General features: G+C 44.4%; 3 protein-coding genes across 4 annotated transcripts; 2 read left to right on the forward strand and 1 right to left on the reverse strand.

Annotated features, from left to right (window-relative positions):
• The first annotated feature begins 350 nt into the window (after positions 1-350).
• Positions 351-5971, forward strand: LOC112903212 (transcription factor TGAL4-like). Of its 2 annotated transcripts, none has more exons than XM_025972444.1 (13): positions 351-542; positions 633-807; positions 1072-1190; positions 1704-1801; positions 1907-2059; positions 3161-3211; positions 3311-3370; positions 3464-3541; positions 3627-3669; positions 3805-4076; positions 4302-4538; positions 4858-5000; positions 5441-5971. In XM_025972444.1, exons 2-13 carry the CDS (start codon positions 710-712, stop codon positions 5520-5522), a joined length of 1434 nt encoding a protein of 477 aa, XP_025828229.1. In that variant the 5' UTR covers positions 351-542; positions 633-709; the 3' UTR covers positions 5523-5971. The 2 variants fall into 2 exon arrangements, with proteins under 2 accessions (XP_025828229.1, XP_025828230.1); XM_025972445.1 differs by having other exon boundaries at positions 1910-2059.
• Positions 5972-6326: 355 nt separating this feature from the next.
• LOC112903213 lies at positions 6327-8186 on the reverse strand. Its single transcript, XM_025972446.1, has 3 exons — positions 7994-8186; positions 6794-7378; positions 6327-6637 (listed from the first exon to the last, which is right to left on the reverse strand). The coding sequence occupies exons 2-3, from the start codon at positions 7329-7331 to the stop codon at positions 6459-6461; spliced, it is 717 nt and encodes a 238-aa protein (XP_025828231.1). The 5' UTR covers positions 7332-7378; positions 7994-8186; the 3' UTR covers positions 6327-6458.
• A 990-nt stretch (positions 8187-9176) lies between these two features.
• LOC112902311 (ACT domain-containing protein ACR12-like) lies at positions 9177-13713 on the forward strand. Its single transcript, XM_025971327.1, has 10 exons — positions 9177-9463; positions 10055-10106; positions 10423-10536; positions 10663-10757; positions 11257-11335; positions 11452-11511; positions 11721-11773; positions 12859-12964; positions 13037-13105; positions 13226-13713. The coding sequence occupies exons 1-10, from the start codon at positions 9330-9332 to the stop codon at positions 13286-13288; spliced, it is 825 nt and encodes a 274-aa protein (XP_025827112.1). The 5' UTR covers positions 9177-9329; the 3' UTR covers positions 13289-13713.
• Positions 13714-16475: the final 2762 nt, after the last annotated feature.

Genomic DNA, 16475 nt, shown 5'->3' on the forward strand with positions numbered 1-16475 from the left:
ATTGTTGTCCTCAATGTGAAACTGTAACTTTTTCTGCGGCACCTAAAATTTGAAAAAATAGGTTCTACCCATAACCATACATGTACATGTGTTTCAAACTTTGGAACAAAAGAAGGGCAAGGAATAAAGAAAGATAAATTAGAGGGACTTGCTGGGGCCAACCAAAGTCAGTTCCAATGAGATAAGAGTGCAGCCTGGGATTCCTGTGGCTTCATGACAAGTTTTCAAGTGAAGACAAGGTCCTAGGCCTCCTCTCTCTCTCTCTCTCTCTCTCTCTCTGGATAGGGAAGAACAAAATCACAGTACAAAAGAAGGCTATAAGGACAAAATCTTCGTCTGAACTGTGGGATCGGCACACCTATAGAAGCTGAAACTATTACACAGTGTCATATTAAACAAGAAGCTGCGTGTGAGCAAGAGCAACTCAGAGCAGAAACGGTCAAGAGTGCCTGCCCTGCCCTCTCCAACTCCTCTCCAAGGCTTCCAAATTATTTCGGTGTCTCCTGGGATCTTGCTTGCTTGTTGTAGATCTCTCAATCCTGGTATGTTCTCCTGTGCATGCATGTGTTTTCTGAGCTAGCGGTATATAGCATCATCACCAGCCAATTTGATGTTTTTGTGTTCTGAACTAGGTTGCTAGCTAATCTACAAGAACCAGAAGGATTTGAGGCTGCGGGCACGGATATATCACACAGGAGTTCCTCACAGCATGGGAGAGACTAGTAGTTCTAGTCATTCAAGGCAGGATCCTTGTGCTCTTGGCTATGGCTTCCATGGTGCCATCGCCAACTCTACTCCAAATTTCTTGTAAGAATATCTCTCTTTCTCTCTCTCTCTCTCTCTCTCTCTCATCATCTCTATTTCCACTTTTTGGTAACTATGATTTATGCAAATGAAGAAAAAAGAAATGAATGAGCGACCTTGCAAGTTTTTTCAAAGTTTTTGCAAATTTGCACGAGTTCCCAAATTTCTCTCTGGTTATCCTGTCATATTAGTCGTCCTTCTCCCCCAACGATTCGTCATGCTTCCTGCCTCTAATGGTTACTACTTGCCGTTTCACATGCCTGGTAGTGACCAAGAAGGAGCTACCTATTTTGGAGAGCTGGAAGAGGCTTTCATGCACCAGGTTGCCTCACTCAGAAGAACTCAAGCTGCAACCACCTCCACAGCTCATCATGGAGACGCCACGCGTAAGCAGCTCTCTGCTTGCTCTCTCTCTTCCTCTCAGCCTCTATCTCTCTCTGGCTCTGACCAAGACCAAGAAAACACACAATCTTTTCTCTCTCTGGCTGGCCAAGGCTAAAAGCACACAACCTTGTGAGCCACTTTTGCAATGGGTTAGGGCATTGTAGTCAAAAGCAACCATGCAGGAGCAGCAGGAAGGGCAGTTGTGCAGCTGTGCTATGGTGTGTGACTCTGACAACCTTGTGATTCCTTTCTTTCTCTCTCTCTAGAGTGCAACAAGTTGAACTCCATGGTAGTACACCGGTACCACACTACCAACTCTCTGGCTCTCTACAGACTACAGGCACACAAGTTCAAAGAGAATAAGCTCCACTCACTTTCACTGCCACAGTGGCCCCCCACTTCCCTAGCTTTCCCTTGTGATCCCAATGCTTTCTCTCGGTTTCAGTTTCACCTCGGCTAGAGTACTTCAGATACATGTCTTGATCTCCTTCCTCCCCTGTGATATCTTCTTGCAGCCTTTTCCACTGCTATAGCTGCAACGGCTACAGCTAGGCCACCTCCTACATTGGACATCTTCCCAGCTTGGCCTATGAGGTCTCTTCACACACCCAAGGTATGGACTTGCTACAAAGTGTAGAGTTATTTGTGCGTCTAGCTGGTACAAGCAGAAACAAGAACACGAGTTTCCAACTGCCTCCCATTTGCTTTTGCACGTTAGAAGGGCTCAAATTTGACGGCAGACAGCACAGAAGACTCGGAGAGCAGCAGCAAGAACAACAGCAACCACTCCTCAGACCAGCACGGAGCAACAGAAAACATGGCAAGCCAGTTCGATCAAGGTTCACAGCAGCTGCAGGAGATTCAGCAAAAGGTAGGCATTGCTCTCTGATTTCCATAGCCGCATCTCTCAGTTTTTTTGACAGATTTGTGCCTCTTTGGATCTGTTCTTTGCTTCTGCATCCATCTCTCCTTTCTCATCCTTATCATGTCAATGTAATGTATTGTTCCCTATCCTGGCCTCATGTCGCTGCCTAGCCTACAAACACAAAGGCCACAACTTCCAAGATGCTCAGCTAGCTACATGCTCCTATTGTGGTAGAAGAACACATTATTCCAGGGCATTTATGATCTTGCTGCTCCCAAGATCGCCAATCCCAACATGTTAGGTGAATCTTTTGGTCCCTAGGCCCCTATAGAAATAAGAAAAGTTTCTAGTTGCTTCTTGCACTTGACTAGTGTTTTTGTGTACTGCTAGTGTTAGATGGAGAATATGATCGCCTATCTTTGAAATTTTCAATTTGATTTACCTTTCCTGTAGGATGGACTACATTCTCTACAACCAGTCATTCTAGTTATTCTTCTAAGAAGAACTAGTCATTCTAGTTATTCTAGATCAACAATCTTTTGCTGTAGGTGTGGATAAGTCCAGTAGAGGATATGTTAGGCTAGTGCATGATAGATCATGTACTGCCATTGGTGCTGCAATAGGAGACAAGCTAGCATTCTTACAATATTATGGTCTGTAGCTTCCAAGATTGTGCCCTAATAGAAATGCACCAATGGATGCTTAAATAATGGCAACGTCAGGTCAGTGGTGCTTTAGGTACTTTCTGGTCAATTGATCAACTGCCAAGATATATTGGCTGAATACATTGAATATTGACTGGATGATTCACACTTAACCAAAAGAAACTTTGCAAATTAGGGCGTGACAACAACATAAACAAAAAGCAAAACCAAGTTTTGTCTGTTGTAAGAGTGGGTGGCTTCCACCAAATGTACACTACTGTTTTTTTATTTCTGCTTGATGTAACTAGAATGTCGAGATCCTACTATATATTGTTCATGCCATGGACAGCTGGACACACAGATGAACAACAATATTCTTATTTCATTTCTCCTTTTGACTAATTGTGCTCTCAGGTTTACCAATTTACATGTTGTGACTTGTTCGTGTCTACTTGGTATGCAGAACATGGCTACAAGTTCCACTACAAAGTCTGGCAAGACTCTTGATCCAAAGGTCAGCGTGCATATGCTTAGAGTGCTTCAGTTTACGATGTGTATGAAATATTTGAAAATCCTAGACAATGAGTTTCATCTTCTCTCTTGGTGTCAGCAGACAATCAGAAGGTTGGCTCAGAATCGCGAAGCTGCACGCAAAAGCCGGCTGCGAAAGAAGGTGATGTTTTGAGCATCAGCTACTTGGGAACTGAAGTTTTTCAGCTGCGACTTTCCTAAGTTCTTGACAGTTGATTTTGTCAATGTTCCATAGGCTTATATTCAGCAGCTTGAAAGTAGCAAGCTGAAGCTTGCTCAGATGGAACAGGACATGCAGCGAGCCCGTTCCCAGGTACACTTTATACCCTTGTGCTTTGCCTTCTGACTACTAACTGAACATCTGAATCAATGAAATCTAAACTTGTGGGTTTCTGTAGGGCCTCTTTCTTGGTGGAACTCCAGGTGCAAACACCAGCTCAGGTGCCTAATCCTATCCTCATTTCTCAACTTTCTTGTCAGTGTTTGCATATATATAGTTCATATTTTATCTGCATGTACCATCGGCCATAGTTTATGATCCACTTGTCTGATTGGAGAGTGCTGGTCCATATCCAGGCGCCGCAATGTTCGACGTGGAGTATGCCCGGTGGCTGGACGACCACGGCCGGCGCATGGCCGAGCTTCACGGAGCTCTGCACGCTCACTTGCCGGATAGTGACCTTAGAGCCATCGTGGATGACGCCCTGACCCACCACGACGAGCTGTTCCAGATCAAGGCCGTGGCAGCCAAGTCCGACGTGTTCCACCTCATCACCGGGGTGTGGACGACCCCTGCCGAGCGATGCTTCCTCTGGATGGGTGGATTCAGGCCCTCCGATCTGCTCAAGGTATTAACTTGTATCTGACAACTGAATATGTCGAACTCACGCATGCATAGATTTGGTTACAAAATGCACCTGGCACAGATCGAGGACAAAGCTCACTTGACAGCTAGACATTGCAGTGAAAAAACAGTACATCAATCAATTCAGTAGAGTAAAAATGAACTCAAGCTACATATGAGTCCATATGATTTTCTCAATTTTGTTAAAAACTTTCTCATGTTGCTGCAGACACTGCTGCCCCAGCTAGATCCCCTGACAGAACAGCAACTGGTAGGCATCTGCAACCTTCAACAGTCATCACAGCAGGCAGAGGAAGCTCTCTCCCAGGGCCTGGAGCAGCTGCATCAGTCTCTGGCTGATACCATGGCCGGTGGATCTCTGATTGACGACGCCAACATGAGCATCATGGGTCAAATGGCCCTTGCCCTTGGCAAGCTGTCCAACCTTGAAGGTTTCGTGATACAGGTTAGGAATATTTCCATCTATACTTTAATCTCGATCATTAGGTCAGTGTTATAAATTGTCCACTCAACTTTCATTCAATACTTGATATGCCAAAAATAATCAACTGTCCCTTTTGGACAATGTCAGGTTTCAATAATTTGGACTTTGCAGCTAACTCATATCCAAATATATTCTGCCTGACCATGTATAAATGTGGAAATTTCAAGACTGGATGGTAGAGAAAAATGACTTGTCAACTTAACATGAGATGGTATCCTTTTGGAATGCATCTGTATATTGTTCCTGCGACATGTAATTTAACTACATGTGTAATTTCCAGGCTGATAACTTGAGGCAACAGACTCTTCATCAGATGCACAGGATTCTCACAGTTCGACAGGCAGCTCGATGGTTCTTGGCCATTGGAGAATACCACAACCGCCTTCGTGCCTTAAGCTCCCTCTGGGCTTCTCGGCCTCGAGAGTAAGCACCATGCAGTTCCTATGACAACCCCCCATCTTCAGATGATTTAAGAAAGAAGTACCCAACCTCTAGTAGTTGAAGGTAGCATTCAGGAATGATTGGACAAATTCAAGTACACATTAATAGAGTGAAACAGGGCTCTGTACACTGTACAGGCATGCGAAATTAATGTGACCTACTAAATCAACAGGGAGTGGACCTCCCTCCTACCAGAATCAAAAGTCAGAAAGCAACCATAACAAAAAATAAAATCCATGCTACCTTAAAAGAAGGACCATGCTATGGCATATTTCAGTTACTTTGTTGAGGTCTTTGGCCAACTAACTGAATTCCTATATAACTCTAAAATAATTAGCTGAATAGATATAGCATATCTTTCAAGATGCTCATGCTTCCCGGATCTATTTGTTATTGATGGTTGGTGCCTGTATTGCCTGTAGGATGCTAGTGACAGATGAAGGAAACTGTGGAGAGATAAGCATTGCAGCCCAACCATCCCAAAGTCAATTTTCAGCCTTCTGAATCACACATGTAGTGGAACTAACCTTCAACTTAGGAGCAAGAGAAAAATGACTTGGAAGAGAAGTTTGGGATGTGCAATATCTGAGAATCACAGAAGAGACCTGGGAAATGAAGGAAGCTTCCGGAAATAGAGTATTTCTGGAATTGTTTTTTGGGAAACAGTAACAGTGTTTCTAAGAAGGTGTGGAACTTGTACAAACAATTTCCAGGAGGTGAAATTGTTCAGTTCACTGTGGAGTGAGAAGGAGAGGAAAAAAGAACAACTAGAATCTGTTATCCAGTAATGTGCATTCTTTTGGTTCTGTCCAGTCTAAATTCTCAAACAGGCTCTTTGTAGTTAATGAAAAAAAAATATTCAGCAATTCTACTGATGATTACTGGTTTGAGCATTACTGCACAACCAGCACCAGACTATGTTGAATTGGATGGTTGAGCTAACTGGTAACGTATATGATTGTATATCTAGTAATACGTAAAGTGCAGTAATACACTACCTGAATTAAATTTGGTTATTATGCTTGTGATCTTTGTCTGTACCCACCTATTTTGTTGCATAAAGAAAAATCATTAAGGATAATGTCAACTCGCAGTCAATGAACAGGGCAAGAAAATTTGCTTTCCAGACATGGTATAAATTCATACATATTTTAAAGTAGAACATTGCTTCCAAAATAAATAAGCTTGTAGAGTACACTACAGTGGTTACCACTCCAACTGTGACCAGAAGGGGTTACCCACAGGAGCTCTATAACAAATACAACTAGGGAGCATTCATATAGTTAAAAGCTGAATAGTTCTCTCATGTGCAAATGATTGACAAGTGCATTGTATTATTTGACATCAAGAATGCTACAATCTTACAATGGCCCTAATATGGCCACTTTATGATGTTTTAAACAGTCGTTAAATCACTGAGGAAAATGTTATCACGTACACCTAATTTCCTTTTTTCTGAGCAGCTCGATGTTTGGACCACTCTTCCAAGGTTTTCCGATGAAGAGCATTCATTTTTATCTTTCTTCTTTCACGTATGATATTCTCAGCATCTTTCCAAGTTTCAGCGACACCCAGCGCTACTAGAATTGCACACACGACACAAGCGCTTCTTCCATGACCTAATGTGTCCATCACAAAGGAAAAAAAGATAAGAGTTAATACAGGGCTTAAATACAAGGAAGTACAACTTTGTAGATAAAAGGAACATCGAGACAGAATCATGAAATTAATTTTCTGCATAAGTTAAATATAGCAAGAGATAAATTACTACTGACCAAATGCACAATGGACATAAACAGGTTTCCCCTTGGATCTCTTTTCACAAGCCCAGCGTGCAGCAAGTTCAATTTGGGATGGTGTTGGAGCTCTTGTATCCCAAGTTGCAAGACAAAGATACTCATCTTTTGGGACAAAGGAACTTCTTGGCAGCTCACAAGTGCAATCTATGACAGAAGGGTTTCCAGGGGGCAGATGCTTCAGCAGAAACGGCCATCCTCCCAGATATAGGCCTTCCACGATCTTGTCATGCACAGACTCCTTTCTCATGAATCTCTTAACCATTGCATATGTCTGAGCAAGCATCAAGAAAGGACCGAACAGTATAATTGACCAAAAAGGGAATCTTCCCACTGAGTTCTTCCGCAAGATCCAAGGTAGGTTGACAGCATCATGAGATGCAAAAGTGACGATGCAAGCAACAATGCTGGTGAATAGGAAAGGAAGCATAACGATTCTCATGCCCAGCTCCCACAAACTAACAGATATGACAAGAAAAGCTGCTGCAGCGGTTCCAGTCACTTTGGATATTCCCATTGCTATGTTTTATGATTAAGACCACTTCTGCATTATCAAGGCCAAATCTGCATCAAAGCTTCTATTAGCGACAATTGACTTAGCAGTGAAATCTGACTTCCATGAGGAAAACACTTGTGCCTTGTGCCATAGAGATTATTAATTCCATAAAGCAACGTACGGTAAGCATACCAATAGCTTGTTGTCATGCAAAAAGAAAAACTTTTCTACAGTGCAATCATATTTGGAATCTAGCTGAATGCTGCAGTAACAATTCCCAACAATTCAAATATCACATATCATACTAACGTCCTAAGAGCAACGCTAAAGAAAATGTCGAATCCCACAAACTCATTAAATCGAGCAAATTCGCTGACCATTACCAATGGGCCAGGTAAGCATGCTGATGGGAGTGGGAAATCATTAAATCAAATTGGCATGCATCTAAAAAATGCGTATTTGGTTGTCTGAAATGCCACCTGTCTCTGTTTAATTCCACCGTTGTAACGCACGACAAACCAGGGATCCAAATCAGACAAACGAGCCAAGATCCACCAGATCCAAAATACTACAAACCTAACAGAAATACCGGTAACACCATATCGATCTGAACGGCGCAGAAAAGCACATCTTCGCGCGCGAGGGAATCAAAGTGGAGAGGAAGAGCAGTTTCCTGGGATTACCTTCGGCAGCGGCAGCGAGACGAGAAGGCGGTGAGGACTGGGTCTGGGGGCCGGATCGCAGAGGAATAGGAGGAAGCGGGAGGAAGATGGGATGGCCGTGGCCGTGGAGGGAAAGGGTACAGGGGATCCATCCGCGCTCCGTCGTTGTTGGCTCCCGGCATCGCCGGGGACGGAGAGAGATTGCTGCCGCCTGCCAAGGACGACTCTTTTTGATTTAGCCTTTCTGATCGGGTGGGCCTATACCTTGAGGCCCAATACACTGCGTACCGATTTAACTGGCCCACCTATCGCGCCTCTCAAACCCCGAAGGCCCAAACAAAAAGAAGCGGCACTCTGCCGACCTCTTATCTTACTACTTGGCTGTCGGCCCATCAATCAGCCCAGGTCCAATAACACAAGAGATGGATGATCCAAGTGGCACTAAAAAAGGGAAAATTACCTCAACGAACTTTGGCGTGAATCCTCATTTCCTCGTTACTCAATAAAATCATCTGTCTCGACTTCTTTAACTCGTGATATCGGATATATAACTTTTTAGCTGGTTTGTCTAAGTGATTTTTCTCCTTTTCTTTTATATTTATTTTGGCTGAATTTTTGAAAATCATAGTAAATAAAAAAGTTATAAAATAAAAAATTCAATTTTATTGGACTCCAGATAAGTACATCTATGCAGTGAACATATGATATGATATAATTTAGTAAAAATTTTTATTGTATTTTTTAGATTAGTAAAAAAATTTGTTGTACTTTTTAGATATATACTATTCTGTAATTAATTCAGAGGTACAGTTTCCGTATTCCAATTATGATGAACTTTTTATGGGCTAATCATTATATGTTGATCTTTAGTAAAAGTTTTATGCTCATTAAATCATATATGCTTGAGCAAGTAAATTCCATATTATATCAAAGACTCTTCAATTATATCAGCAAACAAAATTTACAATATTTTTTTACTAAAGTATATCATATCGTATGTTCACTGTATAGATCTACTTAATTGGAGTCCAATAAAATTGGACTTTTATTTTATTTTATAATTCTTTTATTTACTTAATTTTTAAAGATCCAGCTAAAATAAAGATAAAAAAAGAAAACTATCAGAGAAACTATGTACGGTATCCCGAGTCCGAAGAGTCACAGACGAACGATTTAATTTGAGGAGGAAACAAGGATTGTTCGAAATTCAGATAGGTATAAAGCATCACCCTCCAGGTAGGCCGTTAGGTGACGGCCCACCCTTTCGCCTTCCCCAATCGCCGGCGACGGGCGCAGTCGCGCAGAGTGTTGGCGCGATTCCACTCGACTCCGCCGCTCCAGGCCGCCGCGCCACCCCATGGCTCTCGCCACCTCCCACCACCTCGTCAGCGTCGCCCCCTCCGCCTCCGCCGCTGCGGCCTCCCGCCTCCCGCGGCGGGGGCTCCTCCGCTCCCGGGCCGCCTCCCCTGCTCCGCTCGCGGCCGCGCGGAGGTGAGCGATTCTAGTCCCCGGGCGAATCCGGTTCACTCCGTGCTTGTTTGTGGTGGTGCTGGACTCCTGCTTGGGCCGATTGGGTGGTCCCTGCGCGTTCGCGGATCGAATCGATGGGTTCGTCGCGCCCGCTTGCGCTGCTCCTGACGGGACGAGCTCGTCGCCGGTCGCAGCTACAGTTCCCTTTTGTTTGTTTGTTCGTTATATATAGAGGACCGAGCTGATATGGTTTAACGGGGCTGTTTCGATTTGGAACCATGGCGCGAGAGTTTTCATTGATTTGCTTTAGATGATTGTGCCTGCGCCTATTCCAAGCTGGGCTGTGCAATTGGTCATTGGGATCTCGACATTGATTTCCCATGAAAAATCTGCAGGTCCTCTTGTGTATTTTGATTTGTTCCCGTTTTGTGCATGTATCTGTCCAACACTGAACTCAGCCAAAATTTCAGATAAACCAATGTTCCATTCTTATGATACATGGTTCCTTAATTCTCTGAATACATCTTTCATGTGCAGTAGTATCTCGTCTGAACCTGTATTTATATGTGCTGACTGCTGACATATATCTTTTTTTCGCTTTCATCTCACCAGAATATGTTGCCGATCTGTCAACTCAGCTAATGTGTTGGGAGCTTCTTCGACGGTATGTTCACATAGCTTTTTCTTTGTACATGCACAATTTCTTGGAACTTAACTTTATATAGTGGAACCAAGCACGCCCTTGTAGTTTTTCATTATACATGCTTGCTTGTCTATCAATCTGCTGGCATCATGAGCTGTTTGCATACAAGCTGCCAATCTGCCACTACTCCTGCATAGTCAATCGATTAAATGTTGTCTTAGGAAGTACATCTTTCTTATCTCTTGCCTACTGGTATTGTGACACTGCTTTTGGACTTCCTCTATGCTCCGCTGATTGATGATGTTTATGTGTATTATTTGGAAACATTTAATCCCAGACATCTGATGAGGCAATCCCAGTCCCAGTTGTCATGATAGATCAAGATTCAGACCGTGATGCGACCATTGTACAGTTGAGTTTTGGAGACCGTTTGGGGCCACTACTTGACACGGTATAAATTTCTTATACTCCTCTTGCACTTTTTCTTTGCATTGGTGCTGCTCAAAAACATGTTTTTGCGATTTCTAAATTTTTTCGTATCTGTCAATTATTTTGCCCTGGTATTCACTGTTTGCAGATGAAGGCACTCAAGGACCTTGGCCTTGATGTCACGAAAGGAACTGTGGCAACTGACTCAGCTGTCACACAAACAAAGTTCCACATCATGCGATTGTGGGTGCTTGCCACTTTGTGTTTACTGTATTTTTCGTTTATGGCATCTAGTTGTCTGTGTCTCTGTAGAAAACTAAAGAGGGCATCCACTTTTTAAATGTTTCAATCTGTTAAGTGCACAATGTCAGCTCATTTATGCTTGTGCATGTATTTAGCTTTCGAGCGATCAGTTTCCTTGACTATACTCCGATCGTCTACACTCATTTGTTCGTTGAAATAATGTTCCACTATTTTTAGCTACAGTAATGCTTTTTGAAATCATATAATCCTGGAATAGATGCTACAGCTCATCACAGTAATCTTAGAGGGAGTATAGGCTATCCTTCTTGAAATACCTTGTTCAATCATAGATGGGGGGAAAAAGAGAAAACAGCACCCTCGGGACCTTTGGACCAAGATTCCATTTAAATTCTATACCGCATCTAATTAATCATAAGAGAAATTTTATTTGGATTATTTCTTACTGTAATATCTTTCCCTCCTTTTTGCATGTCTCTAGTGGGCGCAAAGTCGAGGACCCTGACATGTTAGAGAGGATACGGCTAACCATCATTAACAATCTTCTGCAATATCATCCTGTATGTTTCAGATTCTTCTGTTTGTGACTCTGTGTTGTACTGTTGTTACTACTTCACATATTTTTTATTATTTCATTGATGTAACTAATACAGTAATCATATCAATCGGTCCATAGGAAGCAAGCGAGAAGTTAGCAATGGGTGAATTTTTTGGGATAAAACCTCCTGAGAAGAAGGCAAGTATAGTGCTTGTTCTCATTCTGCAATTTCAGATGCTATATTGTACCTTGCTAAAATATCATTCCAACTAAAATATATGTTTTCTCTTAATTTTATGAAATTGCAAGAGTTTAAACAATTAGGCCTCAAATTTGTGTTGTTATGCTACGGTTTGTGCTTTGATGCCTTCATCCTGAACTTACTTCTTTAGTCTTTGAACTGGCAGGTTGATATTGATATTGCAACTCATGTGGTTGTTGAAGATGATGGACCAAAAAGGTTTGATTCTGCCAGCTCCTAGTGATGTTGTACTGTTTGTTTAGCATGATTCAAGAATGTATCATCACTTCTAGAATAATTGTTATATTTCGTGTTTGATGATATGTTGGCCTGTCATGTTGTTTGCATGCCCCATGTATGGTTTATCCTAGCATGCACTTGATATTTGAAAATTCATGAATAAGTCCTATACATTTGTAGATTCAAGATGGATTAGCTGTTGGTGTACGGCAAGGCATAGGCCAGAGCCTCTTAGGTTCAAGCCACGCTGATGCTCTGGAAGAGCTATCATCACTTCTCACACGAGGCATGTAATTAGTAAACTGGATCGGGTTAGAGAACAGAAAGTTTTGAAGTATATGACAGACAGGCCAAGAACGTGATAGGCATAGGCAACACAACTCTAGTCTAGGCCTTTTTTTTTTGTCTAGGCTTGTAATCTGTCTCACTCTGGAGTCAGATTTTCCCTATATTTTGGTTTTGGCATAAGAACCTACTCTGCCTACCTGTGTTTTTTCCCCTGTTTGAACTTTGACACAGACCGTTCAGAAATCATGGTGATCCGATTCGGTATCCAAGAGCTTAGTTTGAATTTCTCCTCTTTTGCACTAGTACATGTAAAACGATCGGCAAACCTGGTGACTCATCTTTATGCTAAGGATGCCACGCTGACTAGGAATTCAAATACTTGGGCTACCCATGCCCCTACTTTGTATTCCGAATGACTAAATAAGAGGACTTGCTTTTGGTCTACAAAAAACCTAAAAGTATAAATGCATATTTGCCTCTCTCTCTCTCTCTCTCTCTCTCTCTCTCTCTCTCTCTCTCTCTCTCTCTCTCTCTCTCCATCCCTCCCTCCCTCCCTCCCTCCCCCTCCCCCTCGCGCACTTGCTCCCCCGCCCCCGCCCCCGCCCGGCCTCCCCCTCTCCTCCTCCCTCTCCCTCTCTCTCTCTTGCTCGCTTTCTCTCTCTCTGTCCAAGAATCATTTGCTGTAGAAGTGGAATTTAAATTTGCTATGTATTTCTTTTTGTTTGTGTGATGCGCATCATTTTCTGTCCTTATTAATTTTTGTTGAATATGCACAGCATGCTTTACATAGAGACAGCTGATCGGCCTGGCCTACTTCTCGAAATAATCAAGATCATTGCTGACACAAACATTGATGTGGAATCTGCTGAGATCGACACTGAAGTATGCCATATTCCATCTTCTTGCCCTTCTAGTTGCTAAGGCCATCAGAGCTCATATCTCATACTTAAACAGGGTTTGGTTGCCAAGGACAAGTTCCATGTGAGCTACAGAGGCGCAAAACTAAACAGCTCCTTATCTCAGGTGTTGTCAAGTTTTAATTAGATACTTCATTTGCCATTTAAGCAACGTCATACTCGTATATCTAAACATGGTTATTTTTGCTTGTGTTCACTTGGCACTCTTTAACTTGCTTTTGTATAGGTGCTGATCAATTGTCTGCGCTATTACCTCCGAAGGCCTGAGACGGATGAAGACAGCTATTGATCATTATGTTGTCCAGCCTTCCAAGGACTTCAAATCAGAAAGCTATGAACTCTGCCTTGAGTTCCTTTTCTGTGAAGTGCCTTGCACATGAAATCTCCCTTATAGCAAGCAAAGCATGGTTGCGCTGTTCCCAAAATGCATCTATATAAATACTTAGAGAGTTAGAAGATGGCAATGGATTTGGGTATCAAATCAGTTGGATACTTTGTAGTCAAACAGCTGGGAGCTTCAGGCTTAGGTTTCAGTGGCTGTTATCCCATTTGATTCTGATTGTGATGGGTAACATTGGAGGGTCCTCCATTGTCCATTTGATTCTGATTGTGATGGGTAACACTGGAATGTTAAGTACTCGGCTACGATGTCTTCTGTGATTTGAAATAAAGGAGCATTGCCAAATTATCGGGACAAGCTTGGTTCCTGCTTCCTGTCTGATGTGTTTAGTGCAACCGATTTTGTGGTGCTATTGAAAGAATTGCATTTATGCTGACCATTGGAGAAACGGGAGTAAGCATGAATGTTCTGTTCTTCAGTTGTGCATCTCCCAAGCCAGGCTTCAGCGGCACTGTAAAACCAAACCTTGACTTGTGATCGGTCGAGATAAAACCTCGGTTCTTCCTTCTCATGTAATTTCCTCAATGCACAACAACAATGCCGGATAGACGATCTTCGATTTGGGTCAATTCTTTTTGCGTGTCATCCTTTCCGAACCCTAGATTCATCTGAGAGTTTGGCGTACGTCGGAGGAAATCTCCAGCCGGATGGTGGAATGTACCTGCCTAATCTTAGTTTAGAAAGAGTTTGGGGGAGACCTAAGAACACTTGATTAAAGGTGGACATACACGGGAAAGACACGAGGATTTAGAGTGGTTCAGGCCGCTGGAGCGTAAAACTCTACGTCCACTTGTGTCTTGTATTGCTCGTGGGAGCTTGAGAAAGCTTGGGGAACCCTGTATTCTAGCGCGTGTGCTCTCCCTTTTATAGACTCAAGGGGAGCGCGTACACTGAACGGGGCCCCGACAGGTGGACCCGGCAATATATCAAATAACGTACAGATTGGGGCCTGAAGTGCTACAGATTCGGGAACATTCCCCTCTGACCCCCGTGCGTATCCTTCGTCTGGATTTGGTCCTGTGCCGTCTCCCTTGCACAGAGTCTGCTGCCAGTTACATGCACAGTGGAAGATGTGCTGTCACTGTTGGGTCAATTCCTGCTGATAGGCGAAGGGGCGATCTTGACCTGCCGTGCTGTAGCTTCCGCACACACTGTGGCAGTCCACGCCATAGTCCTTCTGCAGCAGATCATAATGACTCGTTGCTCACGCGCGCAGCGCTGTGTTGTGACTACACTCCGCCCGCCTGCGTACGCGGTGTGGTGATGCGACGTGCCGCCTCGGTAACTGGCTGACTTACCGTGGTGTCAGCCATACCTGCCCGCCGTGTTAGAGGGCAGCCCATGCCCTGTCTTGGGCACGCTCACCCCAACCACCCGCATTTAATGCGGTAGTTGGGTTGCCTTCTCGCAGAAGACTGGAACCCTCCGGACACGTAGCGGCGCTGGTACGCAGGCGCTCCCGCAGGGACATGTGGCGGCACCGGACCTCCTCCCCGGAGGGATAGGAGGTCCGGGCCCCCTGGCAGGCCCAGCCGCTCAGGCCCCCTGGGGGTCCGGCTTCTTAACAGCCGTTCCTGAGCACATTGTCCTTGCGGGCACGCGGAGGCACCGGACTTGCAAGGGCGTGGAGGGAGGTCCAGGGACCGCGCCTCCAGCCATCAGGCCCGGGCCGTACGCCCTGTTGCCCGGAAGCTTAGCGCGTGGTTACGGATAACCTCGCGCTCTTCGAGCTGGACACACTAGTAGGAGGTACCCATGTCTGTATGTACCGACAGAGGCCCCTGGGCCCATCTCGGGTGAGGAACGAACCCGCAGGTGGGGCTATAATCCTGTGTTGCGCTGGGTGGACAGCTTGCTAGGATGGTGGTAGACCACGTCCTGTCCTGCTTCCGGAGCCACAACCCCGCCATCTCCTTAACTCCGGTCCCGGAGGGCCCCGCACCAGAAGCGGAGACCGCCGCCTGGGAGGGAGTACAAGAGGTAGTGGAGATCGTGGCCGCCCGCTTTGAACGCAACGTGGAGCCGAACCTGTAGAAGAAAAAACCCCTCCGGACCGCCGAAGGACCAGGAGTAGTAGCACATATTATAAATTACACAAAGTTTTGTATACGATATGTAATACAAAGATATGCAATACAAATTGTTTTTGTACACATGATAAGTAATGTAATATTCTGTGGATGGCAAGCAATAAAAACTTGGCTGTTTTGTAAAAATCTTAGCTGTTTTTCCATTTGCTTGTTCTCCTTCTGTCGCGTGCTTTCTGGACTACCGAGGTCCCTTGGCTCCCTGGGAGGTAGTCGCAAGGTTTAGTCCTGCACATGACTTAGAATCGACGCTTAGCAATCATTCCCACGGGGTCCCGGACCTTGCAGGCTAGAGTCCTTTGAGATGTAAGACTGGGCTTAGTGAATCAGAGCGCCAGGACTCAGGCTCTAGGATCGAAGGGGTCCGGACTTCCGGATCCACAGTTCTAGGTACTACGGTATTTATCCTAGGGAGGTAGAGTGTGCAGGCTTAGGGTGCGGAATCAGGCTAAGCGGCTACACAACTCTGGACCCCGCTTAGAATAAGTACACTTCCCCGAAGCCTGGTACTTATCCTAGGGAGGTAGAGTGTGCAGGCTTAGGGTACGGAACCAGACTAAGCGGCTACACAACTCTGGACCCCGCTTAGGACAAGTACGCTTCCCCGAAGCCTGGTACTTATCCTAGGGAGGTAGAGTGTGCAGGCTTAGGTTACGGAACCAGGCTAAGCGGTTACACAACTCTGGACCCCGCTTAGGATAAGTATGCTACCCCGAAGCCGGTCCCCAGAAAATCGAACCCTTCCTTCCTAAGAAGGAGAGGTCCTGAGCTGTGACACAACCCAGCAACTCAATTCGGTCCTCAAGCACGGCATAGGGATAAAGGACCATATGGGGGTTAGTGTAAGCGGAAGATAAAAAAGAACTGAATTGCATTAACCTTAAAGACAGACTGAGAATAAATTTTTCCCTTAATAAATTGGTTCACATAGAATGTGCGATGTACGCCAGGGGTCGGGTTTACAAGGGCGGACCTCCACTGCCCTGGTC

The sequence above is a fragment of the Panicum hallii genome, chromosome 8, assembly GCF_002211085.1.
Source record: "Panicum hallii strain FIL2 chromosome 8, PHallii_v3.1, whole genome shotgun sequence".
Lineage (NCBI taxonomy): Eukaryota > Viridiplantae > Streptophyta > Magnoliopsida > Poales > Poaceae > Panicum > Panicum hallii.